At 57.0% G+C, this 18,734-nt stretch overlaps 1 protein-coding gene across 7 annotated transcripts in view; it reads left to right on the top strand.

Moving 5' to 3' along the window:
* Positions 1-18,520, top strand: part of Adgrb2 (adhesion G protein-coupled receptor B2) — a 37,343-nt gene extending 18,823 nt beyond the window's left edge. Inside the window, exons 3-30 of one of the 7 annotated variants that reach the window (XM_021159275.3) lie at positions 1,046-1,129; positions 1,411-1,575; positions 2,782-2,946; positions 3,595-3,759; positions 3,843-4,010; positions 4,125-4,226; positions 4,376-4,482; positions 5,353-5,547; positions 5,624-5,692; positions 5,796-5,904; positions 6,192-6,528; positions 7,231-7,336; positions 7,504-7,547; positions 7,727-7,853; positions 8,179-8,282; positions 8,377-8,479; positions 9,413-9,563; positions 9,739-9,808; positions 10,227-10,293; positions 10,453-10,538; positions 10,836-10,934; positions 12,983-13,154; positions 13,450-13,545; positions 13,828-13,867; positions 14,554-15,173; positions 17,128-17,163; positions 17,476-17,571; positions 18,045-18,520. In XM_021159275.3, coding sequence (XP_021014934.1) covers positions 1,046-1,129; positions 1,411-1,575; positions 2,782-2,946; positions 3,595-3,759; positions 3,843-4,010; positions 4,125-4,226; positions 4,376-4,482; positions 5,353-5,547; positions 5,624-5,692; positions 5,796-5,904; positions 6,192-6,528; positions 7,231-7,336; positions 7,504-7,547; positions 7,727-7,853; positions 8,179-8,282; positions 8,377-8,479; positions 9,413-9,563; positions 9,739-9,808; positions 10,227-10,293; positions 10,453-10,538; positions 10,836-10,934; positions 12,983-13,154; positions 13,450-13,545; positions 13,828-13,867; positions 14,554-15,173; positions 17,128-17,163; positions 17,476-17,571; positions 18,045-18,233 — 3,872 coding nt within the window. In that variant the 3' untranslated portion in view covers positions 18,234-18,520. Of the gene's footprint in view, positions 1-1,045; positions 1,130-1,410; positions 1,576-2,781; positions 2,947-3,594; positions 3,760-3,842; positions 4,011-4,124; positions 4,227-4,375; positions 4,483-5,352; positions 5,548-5,623; positions 5,693-5,795; positions 5,905-6,191; positions 6,529-7,230; positions 7,337-7,503; positions 7,548-7,726; positions 7,854-8,178; positions 8,283-8,376; positions 8,480-9,412; positions 9,564-9,738; positions 9,809-10,226; positions 10,294-10,452; positions 10,539-10,835; positions 10,935-12,982; positions 13,155-13,449; positions 13,546-13,827; positions 13,868-14,553; positions 15,174-17,127; positions 17,164-17,472; positions 17,572-18,044 lie in introns of all 7 variants that reach the window. The other 6 variants (XM_029476570.2, XM_021159273.2, XM_029476571.2 and 3 more) reach the window with 6 other exon arrangements.
* Positions 18,521-18,734: the final 214 nt, after the last annotated feature.

Genomic DNA, 18,734 nt, shown 5'->3' with positions numbered 1-18,734 from the left:
CCATGACCCCACTATGGGTGTGGCCTCCTTCCCGTGTGCAATCTTGCTTGTCCTCACCCGATCACCCAGTTTGAGGCTGTTAGCTTTGCCTTTACTGTAACAAAGGCCTGAGCGGTCAGCTTATAAAGCAGAAAGGTTATGTACTTACTATGTGGGAAAGGTTATTTCGCTCACAGCTTGGAGGTTGCTCCTGTGAGAGAACCCAGCAGTGTGAAATATATATCAGGAAGCCATCTCATCTAGGAATGAAAAGGAGACAAAGAAAGGACAAGGTCTGCCTATCCTCTGCCTGTCTTCAGTAACCACAAGACCTACTAAGCTCTGCCCAATAGTGCCACCTCCCAGTAGGGCCGAACTGAGGACAAAACCTTAAACACACAGGCCTTTGGAGGACTCTGCAGCTGTAGGAAGTGCTGTCTGCAGCAGGGCGGGTCCAAGCTTCCAGACTCAGTGCGGGGAGGGTCGGTTGGGTATAGGGGTCTGGGCTCCCTTCCCCTGGGGCTCAGACCAGCATGGTCTGTTACTGTTTTACGTTGAAGCTCAAGACCACTGTGGTTCACCCCATGCAAATCATGACCCAGGAGCGGGTCTGGGGTCGCAGGCTCCTTTGTGTATCATTTAGGAGGAGAAAGAGCCAAGCGGCAGGCTCGATGGGTTGTGCGCTTCTGGATAAGTCATTTAGCTTCGCGCCTCAACAGAGATGACAGCCAGAGAGCGGGTTAAAGGTGATAGGTGTTAGGCATGGCTTGGGATAGTACAGACACCTCCTCAGAGCTCAACATGTTGACCATTGCCCTCCAGTCCCACCCGGCTGAGGCAAAAGGTGGACAAGGTGGCTATGAGTCCCAGATGGCCTTCTGAGCCTCAGTTTCCTTATCTGTAAAATGGTGGTGGTGGGGTAGGGGGCAGAATACGATGCTCTCTCTGCATCACCCACAGTTGGTTCCAGGCCCTTGGGCCAAGGACCAGAGGCCGCCCTCTGTATCACTGTGGCAGCGCTCAGCTGGCTTTTGCTAAGCCCCTTGCCACCACCTCCGTGTTCCAGGTGAGGAGCCGGAAGAGGAACCGAAGGTGAAAACCCAGTGGCCAAGGTCTGCAGATGAGCCTGGGCTATACATGGCGCAGACAGGTAACTCGGGCCCGCCTCTCTTCCCGTGGCGGGGGCCCGACTGTGGCGTCTGGTGGCATGTGTGCTGGCGTGTGCCTGTCTGTGTCTATGTCCTGGAGCTCAGTTATGTTGCCACGTGAGGACTGTGGGCAGGGATGGGTTGCCTTTTAAAGAGCCTGCCACTCGGGGTCAGGGTAGGAGGGCCCCTTTGGTGCCTACGCCCCCATCTTTCTGGTCCTTCCATGCTCCCATGCAACTCTCTGGGAGGTGTCCCTTGCCGCGACGCTGTCCCTCTCTCGTAGGCGACCCAGCAGCTGAGGAGTGGTCCCCGTGGAGCGTGTGTTCCCTGACGTGTGGGCAGGGTCTGCAGGTGCGGACCCGCTCCTGCGTGTCCTCCCCCTATGGGACCCTGTGCAGCGGGCCCCTTCGGGAGACCCGGCCTTGCAACAATTCAGCCACCTGCCCAGGTAGGCGTCCTCCTTCCTGCCCTATCTGCCAGCAGAGTCAGGTCCTGTTTGTGACAGGACATAACACAGCTCCCCCACAACCCCCAATGATTGGTTACCTCATCCCTCAGCAAATTTGCCTGTCCTCCATATACTTTACCCAGGCACTACGCCAGCCTGGCATGAATCACTCCGGTTACGATAGAATCCGAACATACATCTGGGGCCCACTTTGGGCACGTCACACCCCAGGTGCCTCCATCTTGGTAGTCAAGGCTGTTCTCTGCACATCGCCCCGCCCCTTTCCCCCCATAGTCCTGACCTCACCAGCACCCCTTGCGGCATCTCAGCTCTCTGCATTTGCTTATTCTTGCTCCTCCCCTCCCCCACACTGGCTAAAATATTCAGCCCGCCCTTAGATCTAAGATGTAGACCACTCTATTTTAAAATGATACCCTCCCTTAGGGTCCCCACTTTGCTCTGGGCTCCCCTTCCACTCCCTTGATTGCCTCCCTTGAGAGACCATTATGCTTAAAGCAGTTGAGCAGGCAGGAACTGCACGCAGGTACCGAGGAAATGCATGTGTCTGCTTGGGTCAGTTGGTGACTGAGAGAAAGGCCAGTGTCAACCAGTTCTGCTCTTTGTTTCCCCTGGGGTGAAGTGCTGGCAGCAGATTTAGATTAGGGCCTACTGGGGGAGGCTCTCTGAGCTTGGGGGTGTAGCAGGACATTGTGGAGCACAGGGACAAAGCTTTGTTCTCTCTTGTGAGTTCATTGTGTCTGTCAGCGTCTATGTAGAGGTTCATGTCTGTCTGTGTGTCTCTGCGATTGGGGCTGGGAGGGGGCACTTCTGTTGCCCCAGGCTTGCCCTGTTGAATTCAGGCCCTGGGCCTGGGGGTGGGAAGGGGCGAGAAGGATGGATCTTGGATCCTTTCCTGGGTTTTCCTGTGCCCCTCAGGAAAGGAAGACCATGGCTCCTCAGGCTGGTCCTGGTCACCTTATCTTGGTGTCCACAGAACCTGTCCTGTATGATTTGGGACCACATCCCCACAAAGGGTGGCTATCCTGGGACCCTAAACCTTCTTGCCCTGGCAACAGAATCCAGGGAAGAGCCAATAAGGAGTGGTCGTAAAATTGCGGAACTCCTGATTGGTGGGCGGATGGGTAGGCGCTGGCTGTGGGCGGAGCCAAGGTGCCGCCCAGCCACCGGCCACGTGCTTCCTTGCAGTGCACGGCGTGTGGGAGGAGTGGGGGTCCTGGAGCCTGTGCTCCCGCAGCTGCGGGCGGGGGTCTCGGAGCCGGATGCGGACCTGCGTGCCCCCCCAGCACGGCGGCAAGGCCTGCGAGGGTCCCGAGCTGCAGACTAAACTCTGCAGTATGGCCGCCTGCCCGGGTCAGTAGCGCCAAGGGGCTTCTAGGCAGGCGCTGCCCAGCCGGGTGGGGGGAATCGGAAGACCTAGGGGAGACAGTCAGGTTCCGTGCCCTGTCCTTGGAGGGGTGGGTTCCTATAGCTTTGACCACGCATGGGGAGACTGGAGAAGTATAGCTGCCAGCAATCAATGGGAGGTGAAACCCAGCCCTGTCTTGGAGTTAGTTGGTGTACTGTGACCCCATCAGAAGGGACCTGCTTTCCGGTGCCCATTCCTCGATGCCCTCAGCTGCCCTTGCTGTAAATAGCACTTTGGTGTCCATGGCACCACGGACACAAAGCTGGGCTTACGTGTAGGCAAAGATCAGAAGGTGCCATTACAACCTACATCCTCACACAAACAAAAAAACCTCTCACCGCTGGGGTTTGCCCTTGGTGCTGCGTGGAGAGGTATCATGGAGCTGGTGAGGGGCAGGCAGAAAGCGGCCCAGTCACCACCCACTCTCTTCAGACCCTTTCATATGCCCAGCTCAGATGGTCTGGCCTGGCGCAGGTCTAAGTGGCCAACAGGTTCTGCCATCTCCCTGTGGAACTTCCCCCTCCCGCCCACACACACACTAGCTCACCCACGTTCTGCTCAACGGCCACCCCCGCTTGTGTCTCCCCATGCAGTGGAAGGCCAGTGGCTAGAATGGGGTCCCTGGGGCCCATGCTCATCATCTTGTGCCAATGGGACCCAGCAGCGCAGCCGGAAATGCAGTGTGGCGGGTCCAGCCTGGGCCACGTGCGCCGGTGCCCTCACGGATACCCGTGAGTGCAGCAATCTCGATTGCCCGGGTGAGTGCTTGGTGTGAGGGTAGCAGGGGGTAGCCCTGGCCTTGGAGACTTGTGTGGCCTCTCACACTTCCCTTCTCTCATAGCCACTGACGGCAAGTGGGGGCCGTGGAACGCATGGAGCCTGTGCTCCAAGACGTGTGACACGGGCTGGCAACGCCGCTTCCGCATGTGCCAGGCTTCTGGCACACAGGGCTACCCTTGCGAGGGCACAGGAGAGGAAGTGAAACCCTGCAGTGAGAAGAGGTGTCCAGGTATTGCTTATACAACCCTGGGGCTGGGGGCTGGGGGCTGGGGGCTGGGGGCTGGGGGCCGGATATGAGCCCAGCTAAACCCCTCCCCCACCCGCCCCCGCCCTATCCCAACAGCCTTCCATGAGATGTGCAGGGATGAGTACGTGATGTTGATGACATGGAAGAGGGCGGCAGCTGGCGAGATCATTTACAACAAGTGTCCCCCTAATGCCTCGGGTAAGGGCAGGTGGCTGTGCCCACAGACCCTTCCCCCACCATCCCTGCTGCCCGCCTCTGGGCCCAAGCCCTGGGTCTGCATCCCAAGATGTGGAGGGGGAGTAGGCTAGATCTCAGCCCTAATGCCTGTCACTGTTTTATCTCTGCAGGTTCTGCTAGCCGCCGCTGTCTCCTCAGTGCCCAGGGCGTGGCATACTGGGGACTGCCCAGCTTTGCTCGTTGCATATCCCATGAATACCGCTACCTGTACCTGTCAGTGAGTGTGCATGGTTGGGTGTGGGGCGGGGCATACGGTGTGTCTCAAGCCCTGGCAGGAGCTTAAGGCTCATTCATTCCCACATGCCTTGGTATAAACTGTGTATCTTTGTCTGGCAAACTCCTACTCCTGCGTCAGGGCCTCTTAGGTATCTTCCTCTATGTCTGGTACATACCTCTGTGTTCCTACCCACAATGCCCCATCCTGAACTTCTTAGATATGGAGAGTTATGGATGCCTTAAAGCTGGACATGGGCATACACCTTTAACCCAGCATTGGAGGGGCAGAGTCAGTCTCTTGAGTTCGAGACCAGCCTGGTCTCCATAGCAAGCTTTAGGACTATCAGCTACATAGAGAGACCCTGTCTCAGGAAACCAAAACACAAACAAAGAATGCATTTAAGTGTTCTCTGCAACACTGGGAGCTCTTTGAAGGCAGGGAAAACGTTGACTTTATCTTTGAGTCCCTAGTTCCCAGCCCAGGGCTTGCATGGGGGTAAGGGCGGTGTCAACAAACGTGGCCGTGTGTACATGCTTTTGACCAAAGTGGGCATTGCTGTTGTGCTTGCACTAAAAGCTTGCATTTGAGAGACCCTGTGTGTGTGTTGCTTCAGAATGTTCAAAGCCACTTAGGGACAGGGAAGTGCACAGTCCCCAAATCAGCATATTATTCTGCATTTGGACATCTGAATCCTTCTGTCTCCAAAATCACCTCTGCCTCCTTCTCAGACTGTGTCTCCGGGGAGCCTCTCTTTGATCCTGTATGCCTTCTCTCTTCCTGGATGCGCGTAGCGGGTAGAGGGGAGGCCAGGCCAAGGGCTGCTCCCAGTTTCTGATGCTACAATGACAGGGCCACACCTGTCACCCGCAGCTTCGGGAACACCTGGCTAAGGGCCAGCGCATGCTGGCAGGTGAGGGCATGTCACAGGTGGTGCGGAGCCTGCAGGAGCTCCTGGCACGGCGCACTTACTACAGCGGGGACCTCCTCTTCTCTGTGGACATCCTAAGGAACGTCACTGACACCTTCAAGAGGGCCACCTATGTCCCTTCTGCCGATGACGTGCAGGTACTGCTCCACAGCAGCGGGGTCTGCTGGGGCAGCGTGGAGGCTCACACCTCCTCACCCATCCCTCTTTCCCCAGCGTTTCTTCCAGGTGGTGAGCTTCATGGTGGATTCAGAAAACAAGGACAAATGGGATGATGCTCAGCAGGTGAGGGGTCACCCTGGGTGAGGGCTCAGCCTCCAGCCATCTCCTCTCAGGACCCACCTCAGATTCTGCCTCAGACCCTCCCTCACACCCTCTCTGCTCCTAGGTGTCACCCGGCTCTGTGCACCTGCTGCGTGTTGTGGAAGATTTCATTCATCTCGTGGGCGACGCTCTCAAGGCCTTCCAGAGCTCTCTCATCGTCACGGACAATCTGGGTAAAAGGATGCAGGCGGGGGAGGGGGTGCTGGATCCGACTAGAACATTAGCACCCCACTTCCCTGGGTGAGGGATAGTCCTGAGGGACACTTTGGGTTTGCTCTTTCATTTACAAGTTTTGTCTTTCCCTCCGCTTAACCCCATGCTTCTGTCTGTCTGTGTGTCTCCCTCCACCGGCTCTGTGTTCTGCGTTGCTTCCGACGTCCCGTGTCCCGTGTGTCTTCCCCGGTCTGCATCTCCCTGCATCTGTCTTTGGCACTCCCTGCCCGCCCTCCCTCTGCTGCAGTGATCAGCATTCAGAGAGAGCCTATCTCCGCCGTGTCCAGTGACATCACGTTTCCCATGCGGGGCCGCAGGGGCATGAAGGACTGGGTGCGACACTCAGAGGATCGCCTCTTTCTACCCAAGGAGGTGCTCAGCCTGTCCTCCCCAGGGAAGCCAGCCACACCTGGGGCAGCCACAGCAGGCAGCCCGGGCAGGGGGAGGGGCCCAGGAACGGTGCCCCCTGGCCCAGGCCACGCCCACCAGCGCCTTCTCCCAGCTGACCCCGAAGAGTCCTCCTCCTACTTTGTGATCGGTGCTGTGCTCTACCGCACCCTTGGCCTCATCCTGCCACCCCCCAGGTGAGTCCACCAAAGAGCGTCTCCTCCTGCAGCCGTATACCTGGAGGCCCCTTGTCTGGCTGTGGACATAGTCACTTCTCAGAACCATGAGAGACAAGCATGAGGACCCCAGGACCAATGTCAGCGGTTCTCGACCTTCCTAATGCTGCGTGCGACCTTTTAATACAGCTTCTTACGTTGCAGTGACCACCCCACGCCCCAGCCATAAAATCTTTTTTTTGTTGCTACTTCAGAACTGTAATCCTGCTGTGGTTATGAGTCGTAATATAACCAATGGGCTTGGGGGTCGAGACCCACAGGTTGAGAACCACGAACCCATACACACCAACCTGGCTTGTTTGCAATGTATTTGCATTTTTTTGCTGCTAGGAAGGAGACTGAGGTAGCTCCCTGGGGCTTACAGGCTAGTCAGCCTAGCCGGCTTTGAAAGTTGTAGGCCAATAAGAGAGGCTGTCTTAAAAAGCTGGACGGTGCCTGAGGAAGGACAGCTAAGGTAGTCTTCATGAACACACATGTATATGCACTTGCATATATGCACATGTGTGTGCAGACACAGATCCACAAAGCCAAAACACCTAGGTAGTTCCCAGAGGCTGTGCCCATCCTCGGACCATGGCCCTGGCAGTCCCCAGCTATGACAGTTAAAGTTTCTAAGTCTGGGCACCTGCTGTCAGGAGCTGACCTCAGTATCTGTCCCCCCAGGCCTCCACTTGCTGTCACCTCCCGGGTGATGACAGTGACTGTGCGTCCCCCCACCCAGCCTCCAGCTGAGCCCCTCATTACAGTGGAACTCTCGTACATCATCAATGTGAGTGAGGGCCCGGATGGGGACCCGAGCTATCTGCCCACACAGGCCGTGAGGCCTATCTCAGGGAGGTGGTCTGTGTTGGACGGTGGGCGTGGCTTGTGTGAGAGCTGCTGTGGCGAGCCTGATGATGGCCGGGGATGGTATGCACGCATCTCTTTGTTCTCCAGGGCACCACTGATCCCCACTGTGCCAGCTGGGACTACTCCAGAGCGTGAGTTGGGGCAACCCTAGACCCTCTCATCAGAAATGGTCTCCCATCTAGAAGGTCAAAGGGTTCCTCGGTGCCATCCTTGGTCTGAGGGGGTCAAGAGCACATCTTGGGGCTCCCTGCTGTAGCTTTGGGATTACAGAGCTGGGCTCTGGGTTCATGCCACCTCTCCCTCCTCCAAGAGATACCAACTCGGGGGACTGGAACACTGAGAGCTGCCAGACCTTGGAGACCCAGGCGGCTCACACCCGCTGCCAGTGCCAGCACCTGTCCACCTTTGCCGTCCTGGCCCAGCCACCCAAGGACCTGGTGAGTGGGAGAGAGGCCTGGGCTGCTCGAGGCATCCGGGTGACCCCAAATGCAGCCCTGGACAGATGTACCTGGGCCTGCACATGGGAGGGGGGGGGCAGTTGCTCGAAGTTATGACACCTGCTCCAGAGCATGTGGCAGTAGGTGAGTGTGAGCTTGTGTGCACATGTGTGCAGCTGGTTGTGTCTGGAAGCGTGTGGATGAATGAGTGTAAATACATCTGTGTATGTGTGCCCTCCTGCACGTGAGGAGCATGCCTGCTTGCATCCGACAGGGAGACTGGGTGCCCAACCTTTACCCTCTCCCAGCAACCCGTCTCCCACAGACCCTGGAGCTGGCAGGTGCTCCCTCTGTCCCCCTGGTGATCGGCTGTGCGGTGTCCTGCATGGCTCTGCTCACACTGCTGGCCATCTATGCAGCCTTCTGGAGGTAAGTTGGAAGCTGAGCAGGATGGGAGGTGGCTGGCTCTCCAGGGTTAGGCAGGCAGCCAATGCCTCTGCCTCTGCCCACTGTGCCCTGTCAGGTTTATAAAATCAGAACGCTCCATCATCTTGCTGAACTTCTGCCTGTCCATCCTGGCTTCCAACATTCTGATCCTGGTGGGCCAGTCCCGGGTGCTGAGCAAGGCAGGTGCAGGCTCCTGGGGGTGTGTGGGAAGGGGCCTAAAAGGGAGGAGGGGGAGGAGGAGGAGGAGAAAGAGGAGGGGGAGGAAGGGGAGGAGGAGGAGGGTGCCTGCAAGTGAGGGGAGGTGGTTATTATTTTTTAATTATTTTTCTTTTCATTTTATGTGCATTGGTGTCTTGCCTGCATGCATGTCTGTATGAGGGAATCAGTTCCCCTGCGACTGAACTTGCAGACAGTTGTGAGCTGCCATGGGTGCTGGGAATTGAACCTGAGTCCTCTAGAAGAGCAGCCAGTGCTCTCTCTTAACCACTGAGCTATCCTGCGAGTAGATGTTTGCAGGCTTTCATTCAGACCCTATGGTGGAGAAGGCGTGTGTGAAGTCAGGTGCAGGCGTACTTGAAGGTGTTGCTCTGTGTGTGTGTGTGTGTGTGTGTGTGTGTGTGTGTGTGTGTGTGCTGAGTAATGAGTGTTTGTATACATCAGTTAGTGTGTGCATGAGTGCCTAGGTGCATGTGTGTTTGGCGGGAGGCATCGGATGCCACCTCTTGTCTGTGAGTTCTCCATCTGCCTGTGGATGCTCCATGCTGACTGTCCCTCCTACCTGATTTGGCCTTCCCTGCACAGTTTGAGCACTGTGAGAGCCAGGTGTGGGGTTCTGCTCGGCCATGACGTAGCAAGTGCTCCTGTCTGTGCGTGGGTGGCCTGCCTGCCCGCCTCCCCGGATGCCTAGTGCTGTATGCATGTCACCAGGCCTGTGTCGTGCTGTGTGTGGGTGCAGGAAGGTGGGGGTGCCTGGCAGGGCTCTGGTGGGGGAGGGGGACTCAGGTAGGCGGCTGGCCATGCAGTGCCTAGGCCTAGCAGTCATTGTGGGAAGCTGACAGCTTCCACCCTGGCCACTGCTCAGGGCCACTCCCTCCTATTACCTCTCCCTGCAGGGCGTATGCACCATGACGGCTGCCTTCCTACACTTCTTCTTTCTGTCCTCCTTTTGCTGGGTGCTTACAGAGGCCTGGCAATCCTATCTGGCTGTCATCGGGCGGATGCGCACCCGCCTGGTTCGCAAGCGCTTCCTCTGCCTGGGCTGGGGTGAGCAAGGCCAGTGCTGAACTCTGCTGTTGGGCCTGGAGTGGCAGGGAAAGCCATGATGTGCTGCCTGGACTCTGGCCCAGCTCTCTGGGGATGGGGGTCAGTTGGGTTGGAGAATGATAGGGAGGTGTCACCTGAGCACCTGCAGCCTTCTCACCTGTAACTCTGTCCCCAGGTCTACCTGCCCTGGTGGTGGCTGTGTCTGTTGGCTTTACTCGCACCAAAGGATATGGTACATCCAGCTAGTACGTGCGCCTCCATTGGTGAGGGTGGGGGTGGAGAGGTTTGTGGGTCTGTTGGGCGGAATTGAACTGGGCTTTAGGTCTTCTCAGGCTGAGGTCTTCACCTATACTTATTGTGGCAGATCTTTGGGTAAACTCCCTTCGCACTGAGCCTCAGTTTCCCTGGCTGTAAAAGGACATGTTGGGATTTGGTCATTTCTAAGCATCACTGCACTTAGGGGTCAGCCCACTTGTATTTCTGTGGGGGCCCGATGTGAATCTCTGTGGGAGAGGAAACAGACTTATCAAGACATGGCTGTGTTTCTCCACGCCCAGAGGCTTAGTGTCTACTGGTGATGTGGGCATGGCTGTCCAGGGAGTGAGGATGCAGGGAGGAAGGACTTGCTGGGAGTCTGATTTCTTCTTTTCTCCCCTACTCCAGCTGCTGGCTGTCCCTAGAGGGTGGCCTGCTCTATGCCTTCGTGGGTCCAGCAGCAGTCATCGTCCTGGTATGTGCATGCTCCTTTCAGCATCCAGGGAGGGATGTGGCCCCAGAAGGTCATCGTCTCCTTTTGCCTTCTCCCCAACTTCCAGCTCCCCCTGCGGGTGTGCTTGCCCTGAGGGCACCTGGTGACCGTCTTTCCCTTTTGCCTCCCCCGGACCCCCAGGTGAACATGCTCATCGGGATTATCGTCTTCAACAAGCTCATGGCTCGAGATGGCGTCTCAGACAAATCTAAGAAGCAGAGGGCCGGGTAAGGGGAGGGTCTCAGTCACTCAGCCTTCCTGGGCGGCGTGTGGGGAGGGGGAGCCGAGGACACCTCGGAGACTCAGGGCTTGCTGATGCCAACCCAGGCTCCCCAACCTTGGGACATCAAGGGTGCAGGCAAGGTGGGCACCCGGAGTGCTCGGCGGCAGACCCTCGCCCACCCTAACCCAGCTCTCTCTCTCTCGTCTGCCCTCCCCTCCCACCCTTCTCGGGGCTCATTCTGCCCCATCTCCCGGCTTCCCATGTGTTTCCCCCTTCTCCCGTGTCTGTGCCGCCCCCCGAGGTCGGAGCGGTGCCCCTGGGCCAGCCTGCTCCTTCCCTGCTCAGCGTGTGGAGCGGTCCCCAGCCCCCTGCTCAGCTCAGCCTCGGCCAGGAATGCCATGTTAGTTGTGCCCCCTGGGGGGCGGTGGGGGCGGGCAGGGGCTAAGGAATGGGAGGGCAGTGCCCATGGTGGGGATTGGGAGGCATATCATCAGCCCGGTGCCTTGGAGAGCTTGCCTTGCCCCTGCCCCCCGAACTGCTGTATGCTCCCTGGAGCTCAGGGATGAGGTGGCTGAGGACAATGGGACCCCCCCCCCCCGCCTCCATAGGGCACTGTGGTGCCCTGCTCACCCTCCCCTCTGGTCCCTGCCCCGGCTCTGGCTTAATTTACTTACTACACAGGCACAGCTGCAGACCCCTCCTCCTCCCACCAACCTCAAGGCCCTGAGAATCATAGTCCCTTAGAATTTTTGAGCTATTAAAACTTTCAAATTAGAACGGGAGAATCTTCGACTAAGACAATCAGACACTTCAGAGTGTTCGAATGACTGAAACACACTTATCTGTCATAGAATCTGACTTGAATTTCAGAGGCCTCGGCCCTCACAATCACAGGCAGAATCACAGAGGGAGACAATCATTTCACTGAGACACCCCAACCTAGCAGCTAAGAATCTTAAAACCTCAGCTATGCAAGATGATTACAAAGGTTCACTCCTCCTACCAGGGCTGGAAGTCCACCTGAGTCACCCCAACCAGTGGGGGACACCTTTGTCCCACTCCCCAGGGGTCCTGTGGAGGCGTCTAGTGCTGTGGAGCTCCGTGATGCTCACGGAGCGTGACATCCCTCTCCTTTGGGCTACCACATCCCTATGCCCAGTCTGCTGAACTAGCAGATCAAAGAGTGGGCCTCAGAGTCTGCTGCCAAGCTGGATTTTGGTCCCAGCTCTCCTCTCCCCGTCCAGCTGGGCACACTCCAGTCTCCTCATCTGTCATTTGGGATACTGGTCCCCCGGCCTGTTTGTTGGAGTTGTTTTGATCACAATTTGAAATAATCTATGTAAAGTGTTCAGTGGAGGGCCTGGCAGAGAATTGCTGGTTAATCAATGGCAACTCTTATTACTGTGATTAGAGCATCTCTGGTTCTTGGCTCCGCCTCCAGGGCTTGACAGACACTGTGCCTCCTCCACCCCAACCTTGCCTGGCTCAACAGCCCTGAACCTCTCTTCACAGGACAGGCCTTGGCCCCCTGCCCGCCCATCTTTCTGCCTCAGCCTCTGGCTGTCTCTGCAGAATGGTGCCACCCTGCCCTGTCTGGAGCTGTGCCTGACTCTCCACAGGGGGTGCTTCGGGTGTGGTAGAGTGGGCTGGGTGTGGCTCCTTCTATCTCCTGTTCCTCGTGGGCTATAGTAGTTGCTGGGGATGGAGACCAGTCTGTTGGCCACTGCCTGCCTGCCTTTTTTTCTCTGTAAGGAGGCCAGGGATTCGTGGGCTTGGTTCTGACCCCGGCTACGACCCTTTTGCCCTGGGTTCTGAGCAACCATCAGGAGCCAGCGGCTCCTCCACGCCTCCACCTGGCTGGGCTTGGCCCCATCTTCTCTGCAAGGATTTGTGCTGTGGTGTTCTCCACATGCTCTGCCTGTTCGGTCTTGCTGTCTGGGGCGTCTGTCTGTCTCATGCTCCTCTTACTGTGGTGGTCATCTTTCTTTGGTCTACTGCTCCTTCTCTTCCCAGCCTACTGTCTTGGAATCTCTGGGGATATGGCTCTGAACTGTGTCTTTTTCCAAAGCTTCCAAGGTGCACGTTGGGCCTGACGTTCCCCCCCCACACCCCCGTTTGCTACTGTCTGCCCTTGCTTCCCTCCTGTTTCCGCCTTCCTCACCTCTGCGTCCCAGTGTCACATCTGTGCCTGCCGAGTCCCACTGTGTCTGTGTGTCCACCCCTCCTACCTCTCATGGCCCCTGCTCTGGCCCTGTAGTTCCATCTTTGTCCTCTGTTTCCTCCCACCCCCCACCCCCAAGTTCCTTGGCCTCTCTCTGCTTGGAAACACTCCTGAGGTCCTCGAGTCTGGGGCCCTGCCAGTCCCCAAGCTGAGTGGAGACCCAGGCTCCCACCATCCTGTCCCACAGAGTGTCCCGCTGACAGACCTTCTGCTGCTGTCCCTCTCAGGGCTTCACTCTGGAGTTCCTGCGTGGTACTGCCTCTCCTGGCGCTTACCTGGATGTCTGCCGTCCTGGCCATGACAGATCGCCGCTCCGTCCTCTTCCAGGCACTCTTTGCCGTTTTCAACTCTGCGCAAGGCTTTGTCATCACCGCTGTGCACTGCTTCCTGCGCCGAGAGGTGGCTAGGCTCTTCTTGTTTGCCACACCCTCCCCCCCCTCGCCATGCTGGGCTCTGGCTTCTCCCCCACTGTGTGGTACAGGGTGACCAGGGTGCTTCAGGCTCTTGGTGAGGGCGCTTATTGATCAGATAGCCCTCAAGGCCTGGGTCTCCTTCAGCTCCTCCTGCCTGACATCCCAGCCTATCCCTGTCTCTCCTTCTACCTCTAGTCTGGACACCTAGGGTGGGAAACCCTGCCCACTATTGTGGTGGTACTATGGGGGCTTCAGGCTCAGCTGGCATTTCCTGCCCCTAGGTCCAGGATGTGGTAAAGTGTCAGATGGGTGTGTGTCGGGCTGATGAGAGTGAAGACTCCCCAGACTCGTGCAAGAACGGGCAGTTGCAGATCCTGGTGAGCGAGGAGGCCCAAGCAGATCCCTTCTGCCATAAGTTCTTACCTTCCCCCATCCCATCTGAGACAGAGACTGGGTTCAAGTTGCTCAGCTTCTGACTGCGGGGAGGCTCTGGGCAAAGGCTCGCCCCATTCAGTTTCCTCCCTACAGTGTGAGGCCATGTTGGGTGCTACCTCTCAGGTGGGAGAACTGAGGGGCTGGGGAGGAAGAACCTAAGCCTTTCCCACCCTGACACATCTCTCCTCCCTCTGCCAACCTGCTCTCTCCCTCTCGACCTATAGTCAGACTTTGAAAAGGACGTGGATCTGGCTTGTCAGACAGGTGAGTCTGTTGGACTGATTTAAGAAGCTGTAGGCGTGGGCAAGACAAGACGCCCCGTACGCTGTCATAGTAACCCTGATGGGGACCAGACTGCTAGTGTCCTGTCTTGACATTAGACAGGAACAGGTTAGATTTACATCTGGGAAGGCCAATTATCACTTGCCTCCGGGCAAAAAAAAAATCCCTCTCTAAGCCTCAGCTACCCACCTGTAAGGGAGAAAATAGCATCGTCTCGGGTCAGGAGGGAGGCCCAGGGCTAACATAAATTAGTAGACATAGAGTTTACAGCAGGGGCCTCGGTGTATGTTGACTGCTGCATTCTTCCATCAGTCCAGAGGTTTTCACTTTTCAGGTGTTGCCTGCCATCTTTTCTCTAAGGTATATCCTTCCCTAGGGAACAGAGAGCAGCAGTGCTTCCTTCCATAGTCTCAGGACTGTGGGGAAGAAGTTAGGACGTGTACCAGGGCTGAGCTTTGGTTTTCCTACTCTGCATCTTTTGGAGCCATGAGCCAGTTGTCTTTCTGGTCCCTTTGGTATATGGGAAGAGTACCAACCACCTCCTCAGAACTGTTTCCCTCACTGCCCAAGCTCAGAAGCTAAGGCCCCAGTCAAACCTGGACAAGAGAGTCTCACCACAGGGTCTCCCTTCCTTAGGGCTTACCCTTTCCTCCCACTTCTGTCCCCAGTTCTGTTCAAGGAGGTCAACACCTGCAACCCATCCACCATCACCGGCACTCTGTCCCGCCTGTCTCTGGATGAGGACGAGGAGCCCAAGTCCTGTCTCGTGGGTCCTGAGGGTGGCCTCAGCTTCTCACCACTGCCTGGGAACATCCTGGTACCCATGGCAGCCTCACCAGGTCTAGGGGAGCCACCACCACCCCAGGAGACCAACCCTGTGTACATGTGTGGGGAGGGTGGCCTGCGGCAGTTGGACCTTACATGGATACGGCAGAGTGAACCAGGCTCTGAGGGGGACTACATGGTTCTGCCCCGGCGGACTTTGAGCCTGCAGCCTGGCGGTGGGGGTACAGGGAGTGAGGAGGCCCCAAGGGCCCGGCCTGAGGGCACCCCCCGGCGGGCTGCCAAAACAGTGGCCCACACTGAAGGCTACCCTAGCTTCCTGTCTGTGGAGCACTCGGGTCTAGGGCTGGGCCCTGCCTATGGGTCTCTCCAGAACCCGTATGGAATGACCTTCCAACCGCCACCACCAACACCCAGCGCCCGCCAAGTACCAGAGCCAGGAGAACGTAGCCGGACCATGCCCCGTACAGTGCCTGGTTCCACCATGAAGCTGGGCTCCCTTGAGGTGAGGGGCTATGGAAAGTAGGGAGGGGAATCTACCTACTGTGTACCTGACATCATGTCTAAGTCGTGGGCTGCAGTCAGGAAGGGACGGCTATCAGTCTCCCCCAGAGCAGTGCTGGGGGCTCTCATACCAGTGTGTATCCTTCCTTCTGCCGGGGCTCACAGAGCTCAGCTCCCAGGAAAGTCTGGATTGTCTGAATGCTTCAAATGAGTGAAGCCTCATGAGTCCATTCACTTAGAGTTCTGGTACCCACTCTGGGGTGACTGGTCAGGGTGAGTCCTCCATTACTGCAACCATGGCTCAGGTGCCCAGTTGATAAGGAAGAGGCGGAGCCTCTTCAGCCTCTGCAGCCTGTGGCTCTGAGTCAGGTCTGGAGTTTCTGACCAGCAATGAGCTGCTGACCACACTGCACCGTCTCTCTGAGCCTCGGCTTCCTTGTGTGTAAGTGGGAATAGCCTGCAGAACGGGGTGATATAGGCCTTTGATTCCTGTGTGGAATAAGTAGACAGTGCCAGAAAATTGGAAGATGCCATTATCACAGATATTGACTCAGGGTGATGCCCTTGGCCTCCGGTGGGAAAATGGAAGCCCCTCTGTCTCCTCTGTCCTGTCCCTTACAGATCATTGCTGGGGACACATAGATTAGTAGAAGCCCAAAGTAGAACTCCAGGGTATTCTAGAAATCTAATTGGAGGGATGAGGGGGATGTGGTTAAGGAAAGAGGTTGGGAGTCCCAGCGTCTACACAATTAGCTGCTTGTGTCTAGCCTGGAAAAGTTGCCCCCTGTTCTCTGCACAAAGACAATTAAGTTAGCAGCTAGAGAGGTCACACAGTTTAGCTTTGTGCCTAAAATGTTCCTCGAACATTTGGTGCCTGCTCCTGCCACACAGATGGCAATAAAACAGAGAGGCGTCCCCAAAGACAGAAAAGACGACAGAGACAGAGATGGCGTCAGTGACGGGGAGGCAGTGTGCTTAGCGTCGGGGTAGGCTTGGTTCTGTGGCACCTGCCCGTGGCCAGACCACAGGGGAGGGGCCAGTGCTTGGCTTCTTGTGTGGGAAGTAGTCATCAATGGCAGAAGCCTGAGGGGTCAAGGATAGTGTCTAGAATAGGACAGGCGCAGTGGAGGCACAGGTGTGGATCTGCTGAGCCCCTGAACACTAATGGGTAAGAATGGCCACAGTGTTGCCTGTAGAAAATAGAGACGAAGTTAGGGATGGGCAAAGCGTAGTGATGGGAAAGAAGTCTAGAGGCAGACCAGGCTGGAAGGCAGAAGGAGAACCGAGAGAGTGGAGTCAGGTTGGGTCTTAACAAAATCCACGCACATGCTCTTAACATCACCTCTGCGGGCCTGGGGCCAAGTGGCAAGTCCCTTCTCCTTCCCTCCCTGGGTCTCAGTTTCCCCACCTAGATGGGACAGGTGGCCTTGGTCTTGTGAGTTCTCTCCATGCCAGCGTTCTAAGACTGAAGTCTCCTTGAGTGGCATTGGATGTCACTGAGCTTGTTGGGGCCTTGAAGGTGACCTTGGCCAGGCGAGGGTCAGAAGAGCACAAAGAAGCAGGCAGTCAAAAGTGGCAAGGTGGGGACACATAGGCTAGGTGTGAAAAGCCCCAATTTGTTTTTCAGGGCAAGTGCAGGATTCCAGGGAGATGGTGGGTGGGGGGCTGGAGGGGGAGCATGGAGCAGGGGAGGATGCTAGAATCCAGGGCACAGTGAATAAGCATGGGCTGTATGATCCGACATGGTGGGAACCCTGCCTCTTCACAGCTGAGCCGTGTCTGCATCCACATATATGCATGGCAGACCTCAGCTACTGTGCTGTGACCCCAAGGGCTAGCCCATAAGATAAGGATTCTCAACTCCAGGGTCTGGGTGGGGGCAGGTGCCATAGAGTCCTGAGGCCAAGGTTGCCTGTGACAAGCTCCTCTCTCATGGCCTGCTTGTTGCTCCATAGCGAAAGAAGCTTCGGTATTCGGACTTGGACTTTGAGGTGAGTGCCGGTACCGGGAGGGTATGTTCTACAAGGTCAATTCCTAAAATTATCCCAAGCCCTATTGCAGAGCCCAGTCCTGGGCCACCAAGCCTCTGGATTCCCTGGGATCTCCCCAACTGTCTGGTTCACACCCATTACTGTGAGGCAGAGATAGAGGCGGGGAGTGAGAGAGACAGAGACAGAGAGAGGATGGAGGGGGAGGCTAGCAGAGGAGAGCAAGAGAAGCCCAAGCCTTGCCCCAGGGGGAATCAACAGGCGCATGGCAGAGGGCAGGGAGCACTCCTCTGACACCCAAGTGGCCCCTAGAAGGTGATGCACACTCGGAAACGGCACTCGGAACTCTACCACGAACTCAACCAGAAGTTCCACACTTTCGACCGCTACCGTAGCCAGTCCTCAGCCAAGGTGAGGGCTCTTCTGTTGCTGCCCCGGACCACCCCACCATGTGCATGGTACCTGAGGGGTGGCCCTCTCACTTGGAGATGTGGGTAGTGTGGTGCATATATTCCTGAGGTCCTCCTGGATGAGGCTCTGAGGACCGCCTGTCCTCCTCCTGCTCAGTTCACTTGCCTGGATAACTTCAGCCTCACCAAGGGCCTGCCTGCATGAACAGCAGTTTCAGGGTTGCATGGGGGGTAGGAAGGTGCCCCAGAGCACAGACACTAACAGGAAGAAGGGCGGGCAGACAGGAGACATGACCTCAGGGGTCACCACTGCAGTAGCTGTCAATAAGGGTCTGGCAAATTAACTGTATTCGACTGTGCCTCATGCCTGATCATTCACGGACACTGGGCAGTCTTGACCCTCCTGGGACATCCTTGGTTTGCTCTGTACGGTGGATGAGAGGGTGCCACAGGCTCGCCCTGCTCCTTTCACAGGAGAAACCCAGCCCCCCCGGGGGACGCCCTGGCTTGTCCCAGCACAGGAGGCATCAAAGCTGGAGCACCTTCAAATCTATGACACTGGGCTCACTGCCCCCCAAGCCCCGAGAACGGCTGGCCCTGCACCGGACAGCAGCCTGGGAGCCCACAGAACCGCCAGACGGCGACTTCCAGACAGAGGTGTGAGTGCCACGCCGGACTGCCCACTGCACAGAAATATATATCTATTTTCACACTCCACTTTGGAACTACCAGGAGCCAGCGCCCCTCCCCCTCCCGAGGCTGGGCAGGAGGTGCAGAGGACTCAGCCTGGCTGGGGGCAGCCAGACTGGCAGGGCCTGGGGGCCAGGGCCCCTCCTTGTTCTCAGAGGTCCCTTAGCCACCCACCAGAGCCTCATCTTTGCCCCAGCCTGTCTGTCCCTGTCCTGGGCTGGGGAGGGGGGAGGGAAACTTTGTTGGGAATAAACTTCACTCTGTGGATTTGGCTGCCGGATTGTTTGCTGCCCCTAGGCAGAGCCCAGCCCTGGGACCCCAGTTCTGTTCCTCTAGCTCCTTAGTTGTATAATGGCGTCAGGCCAAGCCTGACTGAAAGGGCCTAGCTGCATGCTGACCCTGTCTTTGGTCCTGACCCCCTTAGTATATACCCCTTACATGATCTGGGCTGGGATAAGAAGCTGGAAATGTGAG

Source organism: Mus caroli, unplaced genomic scaffold (genome assembly GCF_978045245.1).
Source record: "Mus caroli unplaced genomic scaffold, Mus_caroli_1 scaffold_6, whole genome shotgun sequence".
Lineage (NCBI taxonomy): Eukaryota > Metazoa > Chordata > Mammalia > Rodentia > Muridae > Mus > Mus caroli.
This window is presented reverse-complemented; position numbering and strand designations above follow the sequence as displayed.